General features: G+C 35.6%; 1 protein-coding gene across 4 annotated transcripts in view; it reads right to left on the bottom strand.

Moving 5' to 3' along the window:
- Window positions 1-435: 435 nt before the first annotated feature.
- The window catches only part of LOC145694601 (pre-piRNA 3'-exonuclease trimmer-like), a 165,421-nt gene continuing 141,002 nt past the window's right edge, over window positions 436-24,854 (bottom strand). For 3 of the 4 annotated variants that reach the window (XM_081770974.1, XM_081770976.1, XM_081770979.1), the window contains one exon: window positions 22,223-23,160. In XM_081770974.1, coding sequence (XP_081627100.1) covers window positions 22,692-23,160 — 469 coding nt within the window. In that variant the 3' untranslated portion in view covers window positions 22,223-22,691. Of the gene's footprint in view, window positions 4,335-6,630; window positions 6,730-22,222; window positions 23,161-24,854 lie in introns of those variants that run through there. The other variant, XM_081770977.1, reaches the window with a different exon arrangement.

The raw sequence follows: 24,854 nt of genomic DNA, 5'->3' as shown, positions 1-24,854 counted from the left end.
TTAATACATAATACTGTAGTCTATGGAATTTATGAAATCGATCGATCACGGGAAGAGCGAACTTTAGAAGTCGTTTTGAAATGCTGAGACAGAGTGAAAGAAATAGAGTTTGAAGGTACCTTCTTGGAAGCTCGTTTGCAGGATTTTTGTTGTATCTCTTTGCTGAATTGGGAGGTTTTTCGATTGTGGTATGGGTTGGAATGTATACACTTCTTTCCCATCAATAACCTTGCGGCACTACCTCTTATTATTTTAAAGAAAGTATAATTCTACCCATGATATTCACTATGATACATTAAGAAATTATAAAACTAAGAAATGAATTCTGACAAGTTAATAAGAATTATATTTTTCTGGTTTCATCTTGCCTCCAAATTTGCCAAAAGAATGGACACTGGGAAAAGGTATGAGAAGCACAAACAATAACAAAATAAATATAAGAACAAGCATTTTTAAAGTTTATTTTCTGTAGATACATTGCGACTTCTTTACACCATTTAGCATCCAAAATATAAGCGTATTCATTACTAAACGTGTAGCTCACCTGTAGCTTCCGAAGCTAAATAAAGTGTTTGCTCATAAATGATGAAAGGCACACAAATTTGTTGAAATTTACTGTATGTGCTATAAAATATATCAATTTTGTATATATACGATTATATGTGTGTGTTTCCAATTCTAGAATCAACCATATATCATACCATGCAAACTGCAACATTTGATTACAATTTACATAAATAAATTTTTCCTCACAAAAATACAGTATTCTGGAAACAATTCGCACGTATACATATAAACAAAGTGATTTAGTGAAAAAAATAATTTCTACACGATTAATTAACTATTATGTCTTTCACTTACTTTCGAAGTGAGGCATTAAGATTTAAAAAAATCTTAAGCTGTGCACTTTTGAAATACCTGCATAAAATAGTCTGTCTTTTGATACAAAAAAAAATTGAACAAATTCAAAATTTCACATTTAAGAAATTAGTGTTTTTCTTCCTTTTTAAGGGTCTTGAAAACCTCCGCCATATTCCTTTTTCAACCCATTGATTTATATGGAGAAGTATTCTGTTTTCTTTGAAATAAGCGGAGTTTTCAACGGTTCTATTTTACTGATTGTTTCTTTGGGTTTATTTAAATGTCTGTTACTCTTCTGCAAATTGAAATCTGTGTTGCTTATTTTTAATATTTATAAATGAAATGTAATTAAAGTAATATTATATTTGTATATAACAAAAGATCATTTTGACAAAGCAGGGTCAAATAGACCTGAAAAAAACTATCAGTAAAATAAAACTGTTGAAAGCTCCGCTTATTTCAAAGAAAACAGATTACTTCCCCATATAAATCAACGGGATGAAGAAGAAAAATGGTGGAGGTATTCAAGACCCCTTAATTTCTTTTTACTCCTACGAATCGAAGTACATAGATTGATTTAATTAGCTGATCAATTAAGACAATTTGAAATACTGAGGCTATTTCTGCAAAAAAAAACACGTCAAAAATCATTTATTTAGCCGTGTTTTCTGAAAAATTGCGATTTTGGATTTATCCGGTTCCTAACATGAACCACTTGTTTTTGTATTACCAACATTGCTCTTTATTAAACATAAGCACCTTCCAAAGTACACAAGAACTTCACGCAAATCAGTTCATCCATTTGGAGATAACTGATAGAAAAAGTCATAAAAGAGAAGCCCCTCTCTGAGTTAACTGTTCACTCAGATCGTCAATGCAAAAATGTGTACTATTATTAAAAATAAGTCTCTGAAATGATTCACCTTCATAACCACTTGATTCTATTATAATTGAAAAACTGCTTAGACATATAGAGTTAAAAGCAGTGAAGTTCCCTTTAGAAGTACTTATTATATTCACTAAACGTTACATTAATTACAACTGAAAATAAGTACAAAAAATATGTATATTTATTTATGAATTCCTACTAGTATTACGGTCCATTTTAATTTATACACAGTAAACCAAAATCAAGGTTAGAACTTAGCCAGTTAGTACTTTAAAAAAATAATAGTATTTCGAATCTATCATTGTAGAAAAAAAAAATCTCAAACTAAGTGTGGGATGTCATTATTAACTTCCAGACAACTCTGAGAAATATCTCGAACAAAGAACCATTATTTTCTATACACTAGGAAATTAAGTTAGGACCCCATTCCTTGATTATTTGCAATATATATCGAAAAGAAACTTGGAGGTGAGATTAACTGAGGTGTTAAAAGTTTGATTTTGTAAGAGAGTGCATTTGCCCCGCCTCTTGGTTTATTCACAGAAGTGTAATATTGAAACCATTGTCATTTACAAGTATCTTATTGGGATATTAAAAGAAAAAAAGAATGTTCAATTAATTTGTTTACCTTTAATAGAAACTACACAGACCATAGATAAGCTAACATAAGAAGGGTTGCCAACTTTTGAAAATGGAAATACCGGACATATTCCTGGAGTAAGTATACTCTTAATGGTAGACTAAAAAATCACATGTGCCGACTCAACCAAAATTGAAATAAGTTTAATAAATGCTTCAGAAGTAACTTAAGTAACTAAATTTGAATTCTGAATCGCTCAATTTTATGTGAAGTAACCACTTGCAGACTGTTCACATTTTTTACGAGCGATGATGTCACAATCCTAACAATACATCGTATTTAAAACAGAAAGCAAATATGACTGAATAAAATTATGGCACGCACAAAAGATACTTGAAAGAAATAAGACTTACCACTCTCCAAATATGCTAGATTCAGCCAAAAATAGACCAAATTGACATCACTGTCACCTTGCAAATGATAACCGCTCCGGCGGAAAAACAAATTCGTTGCGGAATGGAATTGCGCTATGCTGTGATCAGAGGTTGTAGAATGCTGTTCATTACAGAATCCAGATTCAACTAAATCTACTTTCTACAGAATAAAAAAATAATCTGAATAGAACTAATAAGAGAAAACATTACCGGACATTTAACGTCTGGTTTGAGATCTACCAGATACCGAACAAGGAGGTCAAAAACCGAACTGTCTGGTAAAATACGGAGGATTGGCAACCCTACGCGTAAGAATTTTTAGCAAATTAAAATGTCCACGGACGAACCTCATTTTACCAGAACAAAGGAACCGAAATTAAATTAAGGTAGAGGAAACTGCAACACTGAATCCAATATGACGGAGTAATGTGAAAATGGGAATAATGTTTACAAATTCAAATATTTTTCTTATTAAATTGTTTTGCTAAATTTCTTCAAATTTAGGATAAACTGCAATTCAAGATTTTCTTCTAATAAACGGCACACAACTAAACATTCTTATTTATTATATACTTATGCACGAGTACGTACAATAAATATGAAAACTTTAGCATTTTTATATTATTAGTAATTGAAGTGGGCAACCAAATTTTGCTAAATTACTTTTGTGTATATATGTGTGTGTGTGTCACTGTTACACCATTGAATGAAGCTCTAAAAGAACTACCCTGCTTATTCGGTTACAAGGCAAATGCTAACTATGAATCATTCTGATCGGCGAGGCTAAAAGCAATCTCAATATATTTTAGATGAACTTTAAACCCTGTAATACCTTGGCAAAACTTTTCCAATGTCAGATCGAAGACAATTCAACTGTAGTACATTATAAAGTATTTAATAACTCTTAACAGTAAAGCTTTTTACATGTCGCTGTATTTCCTATAAAATGACTATGACTAATACTGTTTATGTATCTCTGTATCAGGGACGTACGCAGAAAGTGAGTCCTAAGAGTCCGTACACTCCCCCCCCAAATACTAAGATTTTGTAAATTACGCCTAATTTTGGGGTTAATTTTAATATAATTTATCCTCATATTCAATGCGACTCATTCAAAAACTTTGGACTCCTCTGAAAATAAATTCCTGCGTACGTATCTGCTCTGTATTACTAAATTTTTATTGCTAACACTTTTCGAAATTATCATTATTATTATTATGATAACAAAAAGCTACAAAAATATGTAATGGTTATTTTTAATGGAACACTTTTTCAAGCTACAACAAAACAAATTCTTGACAGTTGATGAACACTATGTAACGTTCCATTTTAATGTCTTTCTACCATGGCCAGAAATGAAAAAAACAACTACCTAATCAAGTTTTAGAAACCATCAAACTAGCGTACTGTCCAGATTTAAAGAAAAGTGGCCCACTTTCTTAGGCTAGCTTGTATATGGTTTTCCGTAATTTCCAAAGTGCTCTTACATGGCTACGAGTAACTAAATTTTCCTTTATATAAAGAGTACACCGTCCACACACCGAGTCCTCCAGATACGATCACTCCACTCCTGAAATAGAAACAATATTGTAGTTAATCGGGAGAGTCACTTGAAACAAAACTGTAAACAACTTATTGAAATATATATTGTAAGTTTGCATACAGTTGCGATAACAAAAAACAAGAGTCGTGTGCAAATAAAATGAACCGTGAGTGCTGCTCTAACGCTATGGGATCTTTTGGTAGCAGAATCCAGCGGAACAAGAACCAAAGAAGGAGTTCAGTGTGTATGAGTCAGCTCGGCGAGGGTTCGGAACCTCATCCCTGCAGATGATTGTCTAACCCAGTGATGAGCAAGGCACTATCTGGCCCTCGACATGATTCTGAATTTGACAAATTTAGCTTTACTTCTGAGATCCAGATTATAAGAAACTTTTAGAAATGTATTCACCATTTGATTCATCACATTTCCCTTGAAAATCCTTCACTCATTAATAGGGTTTTAGTATTATCAGAATTTTGTAAAATGTACCATTATTGTTTTTAGTAAATTATAATGGCTCCCCTTTTCCTTTCCTTTGGTTCCCTCCCAAAAAACTTTGTCCATCACTGGTCTAACCAACCCGTCTTAAATTCGTAGTTGGCCACTGTCAGATGCCGCATCTATTGTGTCCACAATCTTATTTGACACTCGTTAGATAGCGTTCATATAATTTTCGGCAATTGGTCTTTCATTCAGTGGTGTGCCAAGATTGGAGGTGGTTTATATGGGTCTTTACGGCAATACCATAACCTACATTAGTGCAGACACATGATTCTTCCAGGCACTTATTTCGCAAAGCTGCTAATCTTGTATTTTTTTTTTTTTTTTTAAAAAAAGTCTTAAATAATCTTAAAGTAGAAACACTAGAATAATAGTAAAGTCATTTCTAAATACTAATGCTGAACCTTTAATTTGTCATGATTTTCTAGTGCATGCAATGTAAAATGTAGCATTACAAATCTAGTAGCTTTGAGAAATATGCCCGAGACTTGGTAGGGGCAGGTTTTCTTGGCAAGTCATCTTATAACATATGCAGCACTTTATCCGTAACTATCATTGAATTCCTCTTGCGGGTATCTCTGTGACGAAAGTTTCCCCACGTGCCCTTGTTGGGTGTAACGGGTCAATATGACAAACATGCTCTGATGACCAAATCGTTTCAGGTTGTTTCACAATCCTGTCAAAGGTGAACTTTGCCTGAAAACGGGTCATAATATATTCTTCTCAACAGTGGGTTAGTTATGGGGCCATTATACTGCTGCACACACCTCTCTAATGTTGATTAAGAAAGCCAAAACCCGCTACCTTTCGCTACACCTCACGTCTACAGCTGTGAAAGGCGTGGCAAACTTGTTTGCATGTATCGGCAACATCTTTATGTATTACTTTATCTAACCAGGGATGAGTCCAAAGTTGAACCTTGAATATGGGGATAAACTATGTATTTCCTGAAAGGGTTTGCCGAGAGAGTTTCAAAACAGGTTTCAATACCTTGCCCGGAAGTGACACCATCCCTTCAGGGTTGGAAATATATAGTGCATATTATATTCTTAATCTACTAGTCATGTGGAGCACTTTGATATATAGGACATATAAGTCAAGTTGTTCTATATTTTTCCAACTTTGAAGGGTGGGGTCACTTACGGGCAAGGTATTGAAACCTGTTTTGAAACTCTCTCGACAAACCCTTTCAGGAAATACATAGTTTATCCCCATATTCAAAATTCAACCTTCAGGGTTGGAAATATATAGTGCATATTATATTCTTAATCTACTAGTCATGTGGAGCACTTTGATATATAGGACATATAAGTCAAGTTGTTCTATATTTTTCCAACTTTGAAGGGTGGGGTCACTTACGGGCAAGGTATTGAAACCTGTTTTGAAACTCTCTCGACAAATCCTTTCAGGAAATACATAGTTTATCCCCATATTCAAAATTCAACCTTCAGGGTTGGAAATATATAGTGCATATTATATTCTTAATCTACTAGTCATGTGGAGCACTTTGATATATAGGACATATAAGTCAAGTTGTTCTATGATTTTCCAACCTTGAAGGGTGGGCTCACTTACGGGCAAGGAATTGAAACTGGTTTTGGAACTTTCTCGTCAAACCCTTCCAGGAAATATATAGTTTATGTACAGATTCAGGGTTCAACTTTGGACTCATCCCTGGTGAGGACATTTACTTTATTTTCCTAATAATGAGAATGACATATTTTTTGAGTAATGTTATTGGAAACAAATGACGTAAATCAAATAATTTTTACCTCACCCTGCACGAAAAATGTCTACCTTCAGAGAGAAAGTGTATACTTACCAGAGAAGAGCTCTTATAACCGGTGAATGCTTCAGAGGATTATAGTATGATACTTGAAACTGTTTATGGTCTTTGTAGTGCCTTAATATGTCGCGTGCACTGGAACAAAGAAGAAAGTTTATACAATATTACTGAAGTTAATATACTTTTAATCTTGTTTCACTTATACAGAAATATAAAGGTGCACAGTGAAAAGGAGACTGACTGTAGGGTGTTGTATCTAATCAAAGCAGGGGAATATATTTGCTGATAGATGCCATGGTGGTTTAAAATTTGCCCTTGTAGCGAACGATCTCGCCTGCTGTTTTCTCGGTTAGGGAAAGCTGTTTAGTGGGGTTGGTGGATTATGGATTCCTCTATGCCAGTTAATCCTGCAACTTGCTGAAAACATTCGATGGGAAGTTCCCAAACATCCTCCAAACAGGTCCAATATCTCCCTATTTCCGGTTCTTTAAGAAAGTTATTGAAAGGTAAATGGGAGTACACAACACCGTGGAACAATGAATTGGTCAGCAGCATTGAAGCCATCCACTCCATTCTTATACGCTGGGATCAGAGCATCAATATCAATAGCAATTATCTGTATTCTGTACTTCATGTATTCTGTAATAATATATTCTTTATTCTTTAGATACAACCGTAGTCTCCCATTCATTTGAGCATAACTTATTACACAAAACCGAATATACAGGAAGATCGATAGAATATTTTACTTTATTTACCACGTACTCGATTCTGCAAAAAATATAGTATATTAATAGGGAAAGGAATGCGCTTAGGCGGCATATTTAAGCATGGAAAGAAGGAACTACTGGCAGATTTAGTGGATTATCTCTTTCTGTTAGTTGCTTCTTCTTCTTCTTTTTAATATTATACTTGTCTAAAACGTGCCTACGCTGAAACATTCTTTATTGTATAGAAAACCATACAGCTTATCGAAATGGCCTGCTTACACGTCAATATTAAATATAATCATAGACTATTCTCCATACTAGGTGGTCACGTTAACAAATTCGCTGTACAAGCTGTCCTATACATGACCCTACATTTCTAGCATTTCTAGCCTCGAATTTTTCTCATTATATCAACAAAAGTTTTATCAGTGAATGGATGTTAATACAACACAGAGTTCCTCTCAAGAGTTCGGTCTTGAAAAAAAAAAAAATCCATTTACAGGGAGGCAGCAATTCTTTTAAACAGTAATTTCAGTAATCTGGTAATAGGGAGGAATACATGAGAAGTATAATTTTTTGCATTCTGAATTACAATACATACCTACGTATATATAGGATGTCTAGTAAGTACTGAGACTCTGGAGGTTAAATTTGACAATACATTGTGATTTGAAAATAGCAATATGAAACCACACATGCACGCACCATATAGGATGAAAATGAATGTTTCCCGTATACTATCAAATGCATTAAAAATAGTCTGAGAGCAAATAGCCACGATATTCCTGCTTTCAATATTTAACGAGGGAGGAGTTCAGAAAAATATTTTTTGTATAAAAAATATAAATAAAAAATAAAAAACAACTGTGCAAATTGGGTGCAACGTATAGCAAAACATTTCAAGTTAACTATCAGACAATGTACAATAAAATGCCTTTTTTTTCTTGTGTTTGTCAATTAGGTGCTGAAATATTTTGTCCAAGCCTCCAAAATTTGCGAAAATCGCCCCGCGTATCAAGGGTTGCGAAGTTTGGAGGAGCCGCGTTATAAAAGTATGCTAGGAAACATACTTATTAGTTCAGCATTTGAAATAGAGAAGAAAAGCAAAATAAACTATCATAGCTCAAATATTGCTACTAACACTATTTATATGTTATTATTATTAACAGTAATAACGGCAACATGTATGCAAACATTTTCTTAAAAATAAAAACAAAATTTTGTTTTGCCAGAAATGTTTGTCATACCCAACTGCTTTTTTCTAGGAAAAAGAAAGGGCCGCGGTGGCTCAGTGGTAGAGCGTTCACCTCTGGTGCATGGGGTCCCGGGTTCAAACCTTGCTCCCGCCAAGTGAATTTTGTGGTGGACAAACACCGTGTGTGTGGGTTTTCTCGAGGTTCTCCCGTTTCCTCCCACTTTCTTCTTTCCACCATTTCATTCATTTATCATAATCACCGTCTCATTTAGCCTAACTGGCATAACAGAGGGACGTAACACTCAAAGATTTAATTTCATTTCATAGGAAAAAGGAACATGGCGATTTTGGCTTTAATTTGCTTGAAGCATTTTTTTTCTCATTCTTAAGATGCTCACGGTCTTCAAATAAAATCTAGTGCTAAGTAGATAAACAAAGAAAACATTCCTCGTAATGTTGGAACTGAATCAAAGTCAACGGAATATAATACAATGAAAATAAAGACCGACTTTAAAAGTAGAACAGAAAAGAAATTACAAGGGAAAAACTGTATACTTTCCTCTAATAAATGAACATTTTTGTGGTATATAAGTTTCACCCAATAACATAAAGAATGAACGAAATTACTAGTGCAAGAACACACCTTGCTAAAATAAGTTTTGGAAGACACACGTTTTGCGGTAACGGTTTTTATTAGATCACATAACTGCGATTTGGAAATACGTTTGCCAATTAAAATTTTTAAAAATAACGAAATAAAAGCAGTAATTTGGACGCATTAGGGGCTCCATTGTCTAGTGGTTAGAGCGTTGGACTCACGTTCTTGTGGTTCCGAGTTCGATTCCCGCCCGGTGCAACCGTATTTTCGGAGTCCACCCAGCATCGTGAGGCAAACTGGGGAGCTACGTGAATAAAAGACGTGACGGCCTCTAGGTCTAGAGAGACCACGTGTTCATCGTTAGGCTAGACGTGGCTCAGCCGATCGCTAACAGATGGCGTTGAAGCGGTTCAGAATCAGAAAGGGCTGTTACGCCAGTGGTTAGTTAAGTAGCACGTATACATGTACTGATGGAAATACTGTGTAAGTCGAATTGAGTATTGGCTTGCGATAACACTATGCTAACCACAATTGAATAATGAAGCACAGTAGCACAGGGCTCATCTTTGGTACAGTCCGCAGCAAAAAACCTGCAACATGAGGATGTAAGTTTATTGTGAAACCACACCTAATAGCGCAGGGAATCAACATAGCGTCTAAGTGGCACGAATCACACCAGGAAAAACCTCGGCGTCCTCCCGTGCACACTTTTATTTTGGAGCAAAAGACTTCGTCGTTTCACAATAAAATTACATGCTTGTGTTGCAGGATTTTTGCTGCGGACTGTACAAGAGGTCCTTTTTTCAGCCCAGGCCACGCGAGCTTGTGAAATGAAATTTCTAGTTTTGCGTTCTTTTGCAGCACTAAGGTTCCGTGAGGTAGGACGTACTGTTATGAGACGGGAAGTTGAAACCGAGGTGGCTTTTGGATCCTACTTTATGCTCAGTTACAAATAGCTTTGGTGCTGAAAATGGATGGAACCCAAATCAATCATCCTTGTCTTCCAGAATAAGAACAACATTCGATACGTGGTAGAAACAGAAATAATGATGTTTCACAGTTTTGAAACTTCGGTAGTTCTAAAACGCGAGCTTTGTTTCTAAATAAAATGAGACAAAATATAGAACACTGGGTTCCTTTAATATCTTTCACTTGTGTGATTTATTTACTTATGACTAGACCATTGCTGTCGTCAATGTTGCCGTGAAGTGTTGGCCTTCATTTGACTGACAATCAGCAGCAAAGCTCAAACATCCTGACAATTCGTTTATTCCTCCTCTCTTATTATCTACATGCTGCTGTAACACATATTCGCGCTATTTGCTTCTTCTTTTCCGTATTATTATTAAAAATATAAAAATAAGAGAAAGTCGACAGCAAAAGACAAAGGTTTTACTTTTGATATTATGTTTAGCTTAGGGTGACCAGATGTCAGTGGCGGATCTAGCCCTAAGATCTAACCCAATCCGGGCGGCATAATTTCCAAGTGTTCTGAGTGACAAAAGTAATTGAATTTATTATTTATATATTTTTGAAAGCTTATAAACTCATCATATACCTATCATAGTCTGAGTTGTAGCTGGCCCCCTTAGTTTTTACCTTGTAGATTCGCCCTGCCAGGCGTTCCGTTTTTAACGGGATTGTCCGTTTTCATAGAAAGTCATCTGGTGTGCAAATAAGAATATTCCTTTTAAAAAAATGTAGTTGGGCGTATATATATATATATATATATAATGGTTAATTTTTACGTGCTCTTAAACGCCGTAGCTGAGTCTTCGTTCGAAAAGATTCCGAAATATTGCAAAATAGTTTCATATTTCTGAAACACATGGCTCCGTAGTAAACTCCATGTTTCGACATACGATAACGCTCCCTCGGTTGGTAGATTACGATAGGTGGGTTGTCAAATTACGCCAGTTTACCAAGTGACTCGTTTATTTATTTATATTCTAAATTTTGGTTTCCTAATTTAGGTGAAATTTCTTGTATTTAGATCTACAAAAAGTCAGATCATATATTTAGCATGACACTCTACTATATGGAGTATTGAACTGTACGGTTCAGTAAGGACGGCGATCCTGGGGAGTCAAAGGCCCGGATCCCCTCAATGTTCATGTGGGTTCCATGTATTTTTATTGTTAGGCTTATATGTATTGTTATATGTATTTTTTTTAATGAATATACAATATTTGGAATAATCTGAATTCAATTTGTCTTAAAATCCTCATATATGTCTTCTTAGATCCTTGTCTGCAACCAAACACACATCTGAATGTCCCACCCCTCAAGTTACAGAAAAATAGGCGCACTTGTGATTCAGAGACTTAAGAGATTAAACAACTTAGAGAACAAATATTTCGAGCGCTTCGAAATGTGGTGTTGGAGGAAAATGAAGAAAATAAAATGGACAGAAAGAGTAACGAAATATTATGTTTTAAAACGGATAGGAGAGAAGTGGACGCTTCTAGCCACTATCCTTCGTATGAAGGCCAATTGGATTGGACACATCTTGCGAAGAAACTGTCTTCTTCATACCCCTATAGAAGGAAATATGGAAGGAAAGAGAGGAAGAGGAAGAAGAGGAACCCAGCTGATCGACGATTTGAAAAATAGAAGAAAATATTGGGAGTTAAAAGAGGAAGCTGAAGATTGAGAAACGTGATAGAAACATTTCCAGCCCCCCAAAAAACCTCATCTGTCCCACAGCCTGCTAAAATGCAGAATACTTAATAATAATAATAATAATAATAATAATAATAATAATAATAATAATAATAATAATAATAATAATAATAATAATAATAATAACCATATCCTGTGAACGAAAGGATTAGTTTGTTGGTTTGCAAATTAACACAGGGTGACCAACCAGAAGTCCTAGTTTTACCGAAACAATCCTGGGTTCTGGACTATACTGTCCAGAGAAAGTTTTGCAGAAAAGTGGATTTTTTTTTGTTTGCTTACAAGTTTAATTACTCAAAAATTTCAATTAGATCAGTTGCACAAGTAAATGACATTAGGGTTTTGAAAACTGTATATTGTATTTCTGAGTGCTACGTCACACGATTGTGCATCTTAAGTTTGAAATAGGGTCATTTGCTCAATCATCTATTTTCCCATCTCTAAACCACAGTCATTTCCTATAGTGGTTATCTTTTTTCTTAATCTGACGATCATGAACCGAAACAGAAGGAACACTTGCTGCATTCTTAGAAAATACCAGAAAGGAGGGGGGGGGGGGGTAGTTCGCTGCAAACTATTATGAAATGTCTCCGATAGACAGGGTTGCAGAGTATCAGATAAAATTGTGTTGTTTTTAAAAATATGGTAAATTAAGCATAGTTGAAATAGTTCAACTGAAAAAGAAGCATAAACTAAGACTTTACAATATAAAATGCCTGTTTTACAATAAATTCACTGAACTTTTCTTTAAAAAGAAATCACAACTTAAAAGTAATGACTAAATTACCTCGAGGTGAAAACGAAGCAAAAACAAGAAGTTATATTGATTAAGTACTGAGTTTCTATTGACGCCGTTACTTTTATTTTTTGCCTAACGTCTCATGGCTATGCACCGAGGCTAAAGGACACAAGGGTGAGACGGATCACAATGCTGGAGTAAAGGAAGTTGGAGGAAAAAGTAGGATCAGAGAAAGCCCACGCACACGGTGTTTACAACTAAGCCTACTTTGTCGGGCTGGAATCGAATCAGGGATCCCACGAACCAGAGATTTGACGCCGTTAGGACCAAGTTTTCAAATATATGCTGAATAAATCAGTTTATAATTATTATTGTTGTTGTTTTGAAAGAGACGTTTAATTTTCATTTAAAGTTAGGTTCGTTCGCCAAACTTTTTTATTATTATCCTACGTAATAGACATAATTCTTATTAGTAGTTCCATCAAAATGTTCTTCAATCTTAATTAAGAAGAAAAGACAATATTAAAACAGTATCTGGTACATAGTTTGCGCTCCACTTACTAATCGTAAGATTCCGAGTTCAAATCCCGAATCCGTACATCCTGTTTAGGCCATCCAGGCAGGGGCGGATCGGTGCGATAGCTCCCCAGGAAGAGGAAACTTTCTTATTTTATATATAAATAAAACCCATCCCAGAGTTTGGATCTCTTAAAAGTAGCTCTAAGTAGCTGTATTACAACCCACCGCCCCCCAGAAGTCCGTCCTGGATCCATCCCTGGCTTTAGATCATTAGACGAATATTTCCCCTCCATCAGCTCTGACTGTTCCCCCTTGGAGTCGACCCGCCACCTCCAGGATTCCGTCCTGTATCCGCCCCTGCATCCAGGACAGTTTTTTCAGTGGTTAGTGAGGTGAATGACAGGGGTACTTTCAATATATATATAGTTTCTAGATGATAATTTCTTGGCCCTCTTTCTAACAAATTTTCAGTTTACGTGTTAAGCTTTCATAATGAAATAATGATTTCTACTGCATCTGAAACTTTGAAAATAAAGAAATAAGCTTTTGTGAATGCTTAAAACCTCTTTATGTACAATTATTATCATTACCATGTATAGGTATAAAAGGGCGGAGAACTTACAACTGTCTCATCCCCTAAAATAAGTACCATCAGTGGCGTATTTACGATTTTGTTTCGGGGAGGGCTTTGCTGACTTTCGGGGGGGCTTTGCCTGAAAATGTGAAGATTCTGCAAGATATTTCATATACTTTACTATAGTAAGTAAGATTTCGGGGGGGCTTAAGCCCGGAAGCCCCCCTCTAAATATGCCACTGAGTACCATAATAATTGTTTAGTTAAATTTACTTTCATTTTTTGAACACGTGATAGTAGAAGAGATACAAGGCAGAGGGATGACATCATAGTGTTATCATTCCATATTTCTCAAATAGAAAATATTGTCTGAAACTCATATCACTACGTTCGGATTTCCAATTTCTGCGCCTAAAGGCCCAATTAAAATATTGCGCCCTTACTTTAGAAATTCAGTAAACTATTATATATTATATTCTATTTAAGAATATTATGAAAAACGAATCATGTTGAATATACAATACTAATTTGTGATTCACATTTCTGTCGAGTAGAATTTGTGAAGCCACATGATAAGCTAAATTGTGATTCGGAGTAACAAGCAGAACTCATTTGCAGATTTATTTACTATATTTAATGCAGCTTGTAGCTTTAGAATAAACTTATGTCTAATAGCAAGAGCAGCTAAATATTTCAGGCGTTGCTAAGTTTGGGTTGAGATTACATAGTTTTCGACCTTCAAACAACAGAGTTGTCATCCCCTTAAATTTGCTGCGAACTAGTGCTGTGAACTAGTGCCGTTCTAGGTTCTGGTACCTAAGGTTTAGGTCTAAATCCACTTTTGAATTTTACTAAGCTTCTTAGTATTTCATGTACACTAAACTGCTATATTCTTCAAATCCTATCTTTCATTTCAGCACGTCAATTTTAGGGAATATTTGACAAAATCATTTCGAGATAAACACAATTTGTAACATGGACTTTTCTTTGCTAATATTTTTATTTGGAGATCTACAGCAGGTATTTTCACAACCATTTATCTCTTGATCAAGAATATTTATGTGCATATACGATTATGGTTTGAAAGTTTTGCACATAATCCCTTTTAACAAAGACTGAAAATTAATATGTCTTTTCTTCTGCTGTGACTTGCTTCATACAATTTTTTTTTTTTTTTTTTTTTTTTTTTAGATATGCCTGTATATTTTCTATTGACACATCTGGGACTTGACATTAGTGTAAGTACAATATCTTGCTCGGGGGCGGGAGAGTGGGCCGTGGCCCTTACAATAACTGAGGATTTTTCAACGACCTATGGTATTCGAACACTATTATAGGGGTGCAACACTGTTCTGGGTGGAGCTTGGCTACCCCAGGCTTACCTCTCGTTGCTGATAGCATAAATAATACTAAGTTATATAGAATACCTCCTAAAATAGACCATTACAAAAAGATCAAGAAGTTTTTTTTTTTTTTCTAAATCCCCTGCTTATTTTTGCATGAAGCAAACTAGTGCTGTGGAAAAAAAAGACAACACTTTCAGGCCTCCTATTCAAGATCAAAGAGCCTTGAATCTCGTCTCTTGGCTAACATTATTCTAAATCTTTGTTATACCCTACGCATAAAACATTTTGTTTCGAACAATGGAAAATTTAATATAATTTCCCTCAATACAGCTCATTTGAATTATACTGTATATGACCTAAGAAATTAATATGATTTATTGAAAGAATTCGTACATACAGTGTAAAAGGACAGTTTGTTTTAAATACAATATCGTCTGTAATTAATTATTCTCTTTTTCTTAGTCTTTTAACCAATGAAAGAAATCCTGTTCTTACTATACTTTGAATTGCTCAGATAGTGTTTTGCCTTTGTGATATGGAAAATATGATACTGAGAATGTGATAACTGCTAGGATTGAGTCCTAAATTGCAAGTGTATGCAGATACTTCAGGAATATTCAGATCTTGTAAAATTTTATCTAACTTGTGGCAACCCTGCGTATATTTTATCATATATGAAAATCTCAATCCCCCGTTCTGGCCATTAGTCAAGATTTTCGCGCCTGTTAGGGATTTTCAGTTCATGATCAATAGCAAAATAAGGTACTTGAGCAAATGTCCCACATTTTAATGGTTGGGCAAAACATACTTGAGCATCTGACCCGATCCCCTTAATTTAATCACTACTTGGATTAATCCGAATAACTACGTTTACAGATAATGTGTATATTTACTACTTAAAAATATACATATGGTATCAATTACATATGTAAATATATTTATATATTTCTTGTTGAACGAATATTATACATAAAAGTCGCATTAAAGCAGAAGACGACGAATTCATAAAAGGAATCATTAATTATTCTTCAGTCTTGTTCAAAGCACAATTAGTAAAATAAAAACATTTTAAAATTTCACCACAATCAACAGCACCATCAAGAAGATTGTAAAAGCTGCCACTCCTAGAACACACATCATTTTCCGACTTCTTTTCTGATGTTTCTCTGCTTTCTGCAGCTGCTGAAGTCCTTCTTGTACCTGCACTTGGACTTGTTCTATGTTGTAGTCTATTCGATCTAATACAGTTCCCGGTATTAGCCATGACTTCCAACAATGTATATTTATCCAAACTGGATTCAAAACATTCTTCATGAACATAGTCAAAGTGGTTGTCAGCCTCCTCGGATATGTCTCCTTCCGTCTTATTGTGTGTTATAGAAGAAAAATCTCGTCCAGTTCTTTACCAGGAGGTAATGTGCCTAAGATCGATGACACATTCCCGCGCTGGATGGCGATGCTGATACGTTGGAAAAGGAATGCAGTAGCTCGGGGGTCACCAGTTTTGATTGCTATTCGATGACCAACTTCATTAATTAAATTAAATCCTTCGTGACCCCAAGACCCACTGGTTTCTATTGCTACTGTTACAAACCAATATTTGTCCAATAGGTTTGAGTATTTTAGTCTTTTGTCTGATTCTCTGTGAGCGGCGACGAGACCTGCCTGAATTGAAGAATGGGGTAAGTTGGAAGGAGCAAACGTATCGGAACATGTGAAATCCCAGACTAGTGCTTTTCCATTTTTCCACGGTACCAAGGTCATGCCATCAGGCCTTTTACCATCAGAGCGGCAACAACCATTTGGTTCTTTTATTGAAGGAACTCCCGCTGAAACGAGGGCTCTACAAATAATGTCGTTTACAATATGATGTCGAGATTGTCTTCCCGCACTTTTTTTACATGAAAGGCCATGTAATCCTTTATTATCGACATATGCGTTGCAAGCAGGACAAAAGTGAGGCTCACAAATATTAGCACCTAAGCGCAGAGCTGTAGCAATACGAAAGCTCTCATTAGAAAGGTGTAGCCCGAGTGTGTGAGAAGGTAGGGCTTGAAGCCATGCTCCGTTTTTGGAGGAAGAGACAGCTAACAGCCTGGCTTTGTCATCTGGGTTATTAGTTGATGATAGGAGTGAAGATAAACGAAGCTTGACTATAGGTTCATCCCAAACAGACTGAACATGTCTTTTGTCGATAGGTGGGGGATCCATTCCAACCAGACTAGTCCATTTATCGGTGCATTCTTGTACATCTCGAATCGAGTCTAAGTCAACTTCCTGTTGAAGAAGAGATCCAATTAGTTCTCGTGAGCCATAGAATGATGCGAGGAAAGAAGGTATGGCGATATCCATGGCTCGACGAATCCCAAGGCCTCCATTCTCAACTGGTAAGGAAGCTTGTAACCATGAACTGTCTTTCAAAGAACAGTTTAGAATGGATTCCAGTCCTGTTCTAAGAGTGTGGTCGAATTTGTCAAGTAATTTATCATCCTGCCAAGAAGGGGAGCAACGGAGGAAATACAGTAATCTTGGAAGTGAGAGTGAAGCTCGTAGTAAATAATAAGCGGAGTGTGCAGAAAGTTTTGATAATTGAGAAAAGAAGAATTCTAATTTTGATATCTTGTCCAATAAAATTTTGCTCCTTGATTCGGTAGAGATGGCAGCCCCTAAAAGTTCCGCATTGGTAGGTGATAAGAGTTTGATACCAGGTGCTACTTCGTTAAACTTTTCATAAAGGTCATGGACTTCATCAGCTCTGGCGCTCAGAAAACTCACTTCACATTTGGCAGAGTTAAGAAACAATCCAATAGATGAAGCTTCTAGACGAATTTTATTAAAAGCGCGTAGTACTACGTCGATATTTCCAGCTATGGTACCGTCATCCAAGTACCAGATATTTAAATCTGTGTTAATATCCTTAATAATGTGATGGATTGTTAGGGCGAACAGTGCTGGTCCAAGTGGGTCGCCTTGCTGTACTCCACGTTGTGAGTGAATTATGTTATCCCTTATAAAAAGATTGCTCGGTTCGGAGTAGCATTGGTAGATGTATGGATAGCATTATCTCGCATTATTTCGAACATTACGTTCTGATTTGGATTAACCCTAAGTATTTTCTCGTGATATAGATCCTTGCACAGAGAGGCCTTTACCATTTAATTGAAAAGTATTGCCCTCTAGTTTGTTTATTTAACACTAGGTGGAGGTGGGTTACTCTAGTAACAAATCCCGTGCCATTCTTCACTACTAGAAGGACCACTTCTGCCGAACTGATCTAACTAGACTAAGGCAGACAAAGAAAATAAAAATGAAATCTTTGAGTTTTACGTCCTACGGATATGCCGGTTAGGCTAAAGGAGACGGTGATGATGAGAAATGCATAAAATGGTGGAATGAAGAAAGTGGGAAGAAACGGGAGAACCCCCCAAGAAAACCCACGAGCACGGTGTTTGTCCACCACAAAGTCCACACGGCTGGTATCGAACCAGGGACCCCAAGCACCGGAGGTGAACGCTCTACCACTGAGCCACCGCGCCCCCTAAGCCAGACGAAGAGTGTCTTAGGAGAAGGCAGCAGTTCTTCCAATAGTAAAGTAGGTGGAGATGATATTGATTGGTACAGCAACTGCTGACATTAGTCCCACGTGTGGTTAGTGACTTTAATGGCTGGGATACTGAGGAAAGGCAATGGGAAACCACTATTCTACTTTTCCCTACTTAGCTAACAGCAGAACAGAGAACATATATAGGAGAAAGATAGGTAAAATGATCCTTTAAGACAAATTGGCCTTCATATCTTAGCTCGAATGATTCAGTGTGATCATTCTGTTAGTACAATTAGTCATTATCTCAGGGTCGTAACATATATCTTTGAACTTTTACAATCAACATGTTGTTCATTAATTTCACATATATTTGAACCTATTGCGAAAGGATCATTTTGCCTTTGTGAAAAATCTGGTGAACATCCAATAATGTGTATACTTGTAAAGTGAAGTACAATTATGTAATTTAATAACTGAATACTTTAAAATATAATTGTCGCATAAAAAGTTCAACGTGGTAGCTATAATTTGACACAAAATATTAATGATGATATTGACAACTATATAACTCAAGCAGACATAACAGACTGAGACGTTTCCGTGTTTATTATGATGATTTGCATCTATACATGCATATATATAATTGGGCTTGGGTAGGCAGCCCTACATGGAATTTATGATTTTAGTGCCTACAATCTTCTGATATCATTCTCTCTCTTATTTTCTAACATAGAGGGTGAGTATAAGTATCATTAGAAGGCAAAATGATTACAATATGCCCTCCATTAAATAACGTTCTTACGGGACAATTTATTAAGAACACTCCTGTCTTCATTGCTTAATGAAGAGCATCAATCACTGACTTCCCAGCAGTTACTGTACCATCTACATAATACTGAATACGTTAGTACAAAACAGCAAAAAGTACTAATTACTTTGGAAGGAATATCCATAAAATGCTATTTGTATCTACCACAGTAACACAAAAAGCAATTCTTTAAACTTTTGCTGAGCAACTAGAACCTTTGGTGTGTAACGTGGCAAGCACGTCATACGACAGGCAGTACCACAAATTTCCGCTGTAGGCGTGGGGGGATCGTCTTACCTTGAGGGATCATTTTACCGACCTTTCCCTTACAATCTATATATTAAAATGATAGGTTTATATATCTGTGGTCAAGAAAAGTGTATGATGTTTTTGTGGATTTTTTTTTTGTGGCAAATTCTTTTGACAGTAATATACCGGAAACCACAAGCTCTAGAAAGATGCCGTTTCAACTGATCGATTGCAAATTTTGTGTAGATTGTTCAGTTTTAACTGAATATTTACAAAAAAAAAATCATGGTCGTTTTTCTTTCTTACATTTTTAGGGGTATTGAAATTTTGAAAAGCATCATATCCTGCGAGTTATACATTCCAACACCACATATTTGTATTCGGGGTTAGTATATCTTTCCGACGTTTGTTTCATGGCCAAATGATAATGAAAAACGAAGGATAACCATTTCTCCAGTCTAAGATGGATCTTTATTGTTTGGAGTGTTTTTCCCAATGAATATCACATATCACTGACATAATTAATCGTCTGTGTAATACGTTTGCTTATTACATACTGCGTGCAAGAAGAAAGAAAATACTGATCATACATGAATTAGACACTCCAAGCGAAATAGGCTCAAATCTTCCAAACGGTGCGAGATATTGAAGAAAATAATCGAAACAAATCTCCCCTTTATGATACTCCTTGCCATTTTTTTTTTTTTTTTTTATCAAGTTGTCCCTCACTTGTGTTGTATAGGGACACGTACAGATGTGCGGAATGACAAGGAGATCCATGCTCATATGTGAATGATGCGCTGTATAGAGAGCGTAAGTACAGCTAGTGTACATTTTAAAATTAAAATGTACGATATTAACTACAATTTAAGACCGTATTTTCTACCTTAGCCACAGTCAAGTGATAATCGCAAGAATCACTTTTTATTATCATATGTATCAAACAAATTACTCTGATACACCATCAGTTCGTATTTTATCTCAAGGAGCCAATTCGAACCTCTTTCATCAATTTTTCCATATACTGCATCTCTTCTAGCTTTACCTTACACATTATAAAGATAACAAATATATTCTTTGTCGCTTTGAAGTCCTTCTTGTAAGCGTATGTATCAGAGCGCTCTACCTGCGGAAAAGAACTTTAAAAGGAAGTTTTGCTGCAGTGAGTGAACAATTCCAAGAAAACTCACTGAAAAATTCAGTCCAAAAGGTTCCCCAATCCGATTACTTTGGAAATGCTTTCCTAAGCTGTTCTCGGTTCCGGCGTTCGAATGTAGAGTCGTTTTGAGTTACGAGATCACTACGATGTCTATTCTGCTTTTCCGTAGCAGACGCTATTATGATGTAAAAGAACTGCTAAAACATCCGCAAAATAAAAAAAAAAATAAATAAATAAATAAAAAATCGCTCTGACTTGCCAAGATTATCGACACAAATAGTTGGCTCAAGAAGGTTTTTCTTCGCATAAAATTCAACAACTGGTCGTTAAAAAAAATTAAAACAAACACAGATAACATCACGATTTAAACGAGGGAAACAATAAGCATATTTAAAAAGCTATTAAATTTCTAATGACAAGTTTATTTTGTTTACAGATATAACCTATGTTCGGTATGCTGTTGCCGAACAAATGTTCCCATTCTCTAGCCAGTAAACTTCGTTTATGTATGCGGTTAGCGTACTGTCTTAAGGAAGAATTGGCCAAGGCCGTTATTTAAGAAATGATACTAACATTCAACAGATGTAAACAGGATTTTTCTTTTGTACCATCGTAAGGACGACGGACAATCTTGAGTAGAATTTGAGTTCACTCGAAATCTACCCCAAGCTGGAACATGATAAAATTATAGGAATACGTCTCAGGCGATTGCATTATCCCTGAAGGAGCGTCTGCCGCTCGACTCAACATACGAGGCGTATTCAGAAAGTAAGGTTACAAAGCCTGCAGTGAAACGTGTGTATATTATTTCATACAACCAATACAGCCAACAGATAGTACATATATTAGGTTATATTTCGACTTAGTCTCCATATCGGTTGAGGAGTTGTCACATCGTGGGATGAGATTGAAGATTCTCTGCTGGTAAAAATCCTATCCTTCAGCCACAGTGTTACGAAGTGAGTCACCTCCTCGTCTGAAGCGAAGGGATGGCCTCCTAAGTGCTCCTTTAAGTGCGGAAACAGATGAAAGTCGTGTGGAGCGAGTCTGGGCTGTAGGGAGAGTGGTCGAGGGTGTCCCCGCGAAAATGCTTTAACATCGTAGTCGCCTTCTGGGTTGTGTGCGGGCGCGCGTTGTCGTGAAGAAACATCACGCTCTCGATGGGAAGTCTTGGCCATTTTCTCTACCAGCTGCCGATGAATTGAGGAGTTTGCTGTAATAAGGGCGTAAGCGAGTTTACGCCCTTTCTTGCATCAAATGTATTTCTGTCTTTTGCCATACCTGTTTAGCCTCCTGGTAACATTTCTGTTGGAATATAAGAGTACATAGATAGAAAGTGTTTGAAAAATGTGCACTAGCCGTTTCTAAGGTAATTTGGGCATGAGTATGTGCAAATAGTAAGAAATAAGATATAATGAAGATATAGATTATTGATAGTAAGACTACTCATGGCTTTGGATTGATTGTTTTAACAAAAGAGACACTGACCAAAGCTTAAAACCCACTTTATTTTAAATTATAATTTGTAACTGCTTCGGATATCTAGCATATCCGTCTTCAGACACTATCGAAATTAATGAAAATACAGACATATATATAAATGTTGTTATAACAAAGTTTAAATTCTTTAACCGTCATATATATAGTCATTGTTATTAAAAAAATTTAAATTCTTTTAACAGACTATATATATATAGTCATTGTTGTATTTTTTATTTTTATTTATTTTTTTCTTTTTTTTTCTTATTTACTGAGGCCTTCAGCCAATCCTATAAGTCTTCGTGTTCACTTTCCAATTAATCACGTTCCTTCATTTTTGGTTCTTATAAGGGCCTTTTTTAAAAATATTCTTTTTCTCTATGCTATTCAAACTTCCTTGCCATAATTCATTAATTGGTAAGCCCCCTGTCCAGTTCATCAGTTTATCTCTTCCTACCTTCTTTATCCAATCCGCTTCTTTCCACTTCCTTATTATCATTCTTTTCTCCATCTCCAATACTTCCGTCTTATCCCAATTAATTCCGTGATCGTCTCCTTAACATGTTTGTATATGGCATTGGTATCTTTCTTCCTCCTAACATCATCTTCATGTTGTTTTATCCTTTCTTTCATTCTCTTTCCTGTCTCTCCTATATATGACATATCGCAGTCCTCACACCATACCCTGTAGATGACCCGTTCTTCCTCTTCATTAATCTTTTTAGTTCCTTTTCTATTCTTCTTCTTTATTGATCTTAATAAAGTTTCTCCACTCTTTCTATAAGTTCTGACCCCTCCTTTCTTCAATAAATTCTTCAGTTTCTCCGTTTCTTCTCCCATACTTTCTATGCCATGCCATTTTCCACTCTCATCCTCTTCATTCTTCTTTCTCCCTCTCTTCCTCTTCCTGCGTTCTTCTTCCTTCTCTAACTCTTTCTTGCTGTAACCGTTCTTCTCTAACTGTCTGGAAGAAAATGGAAGAATAAACTTTTTAGACATGACCATAATAAAACAAGGAAAAGGGCTGGTTACGAGGTGGTACCAGAAAGAGTGCTCAACGAGAGTGTACTGCCATGAGAGGAGCGACGTGGATAGGAGTACAAAGAGAAATTTCATAACAAATATGATAAGAAGAATAGAAATGATAGAGAACGAAGAGGAAGGAAGGAAGGAGAGCATACAGAAATTCTACAGACAGTTAGAGAAGAACGGTTACAGCAAGCAAGAGTTAGAAAAGGAAGAAGAACGCAGGAAGAGGAAGAGAGGGAGAAAGAAGAATGAAGAGGATGAGAGTGGAAAATGGCATGGCATAGAAAGTATGGGAGAAGAAACGGAGAAACTGAAGAATTTATTGAAGAAAGGAGGGGTCAGAACTTATAGAAAGAGTGGAGAAACTTTATTAAGATCAATAAAGAAGAAGAATAGAAAAGGAACTAAAAAGATTAATGAAGAGGAAAAACGGGTCATCTACAGGGTATGGTGTGAGGACTGCGATATGTCATATATAGGAGAGACAGGAAAGAGAATGAAAAAAAGGATAAAACAACATGAAGATGATGTTAGGAGGAAGAAAGATACCAATGCCATATACAAACATGTTAAGGAGACGATCACGGAATTAATTGGAATAAGACGGAAGTATTGGAGATGAAGAAAAGAATGATAATAAGGAAGTGGAAAGAAGCGGATTGGATAAAGAAGGTAGGAAGAGATAAACTGATGAACTGGACAGGTGGCTTACCAATTAATGAGTTATGGCAAGGAAGTTTGAATAACATAGAGAAAAAGAAAATTTAAAAAAAAAAAAGGCCCTTATAAGAACCAAAAATGAAGGAACGTGATTATTTGGAAAGTGAACACGAAGACTTATAGGATTGGATGAAGGCCTCAGTAAATAAGAAAAAAAAAAAAAATAAAAAAATAAAAAATAAAAAATAAAAAAGTATAACAATGATATATATGTCTGTTAAAAGAATTTAATTTTTTTTATAACAATGACTATATATATGACGGTTAAAGAATTTAAACTTTATTATAACAACATTTATATATATATATATGTTTGCATTTTCATTAATTTCGATAGTGTCTGAAGAAGGATATGCTAGATATCCGAAACAGTTACAAATTATAATTTAAAATAAAGTGGGTTTTAAGCTTTGGTCAGTGTCTCTTTTGTTAAAAGATTATTGATGTTATGAAAGATATGATTTAGTATTTCAAGATTACAAGAAGATATGATAATGATGAAAAATATGATTTAAGAGATTTATATGAAGCTAGGATAAAGGTACAGATAAAGAATAAACCCGACTAAAGAAGATTTACGAAGTAGTGATTTTGAGTAGATTACTGTTATAGTAAGTTAGATTCAACCAAGTGATATAGGCTAGATACGATATAAAGAAGTATTTTACCTAACAATTTCAATTCAATATCGGAATAAAATGCTGCATATTGCATTGTTTTATGTAAGAAAAAAACACTACTTAAATTTTCAACATCGTTTTTCTCCAACTTGTTTCAGACTTACGCCCTTATTGCATCAATCCTCAATGTCAGCCGCAGTTACAGGTTCCGCCCACAGAAATCGAATAACTGAGCGCACTTCTTCGCGAGACCAATTTTCCAAATGAATCGACATTTGTGTTTATATAC

Source organism: Thermobia domestica, chromosome 9 (genome assembly GCF_964235325.1).
Source record: "Thermobia domestica chromosome 9, izTheDome1.hap1.1, whole genome shotgun sequence".
NCBI lineage: Eukaryota > Metazoa > Arthropoda > Insecta > Zygentoma > Lepismatidae > Thermobia > Thermobia domestica.
Note: the sequence above shows the minus strand (reverse complement) of the source record. Positions and strands in the feature narration are given on the sequence as shown.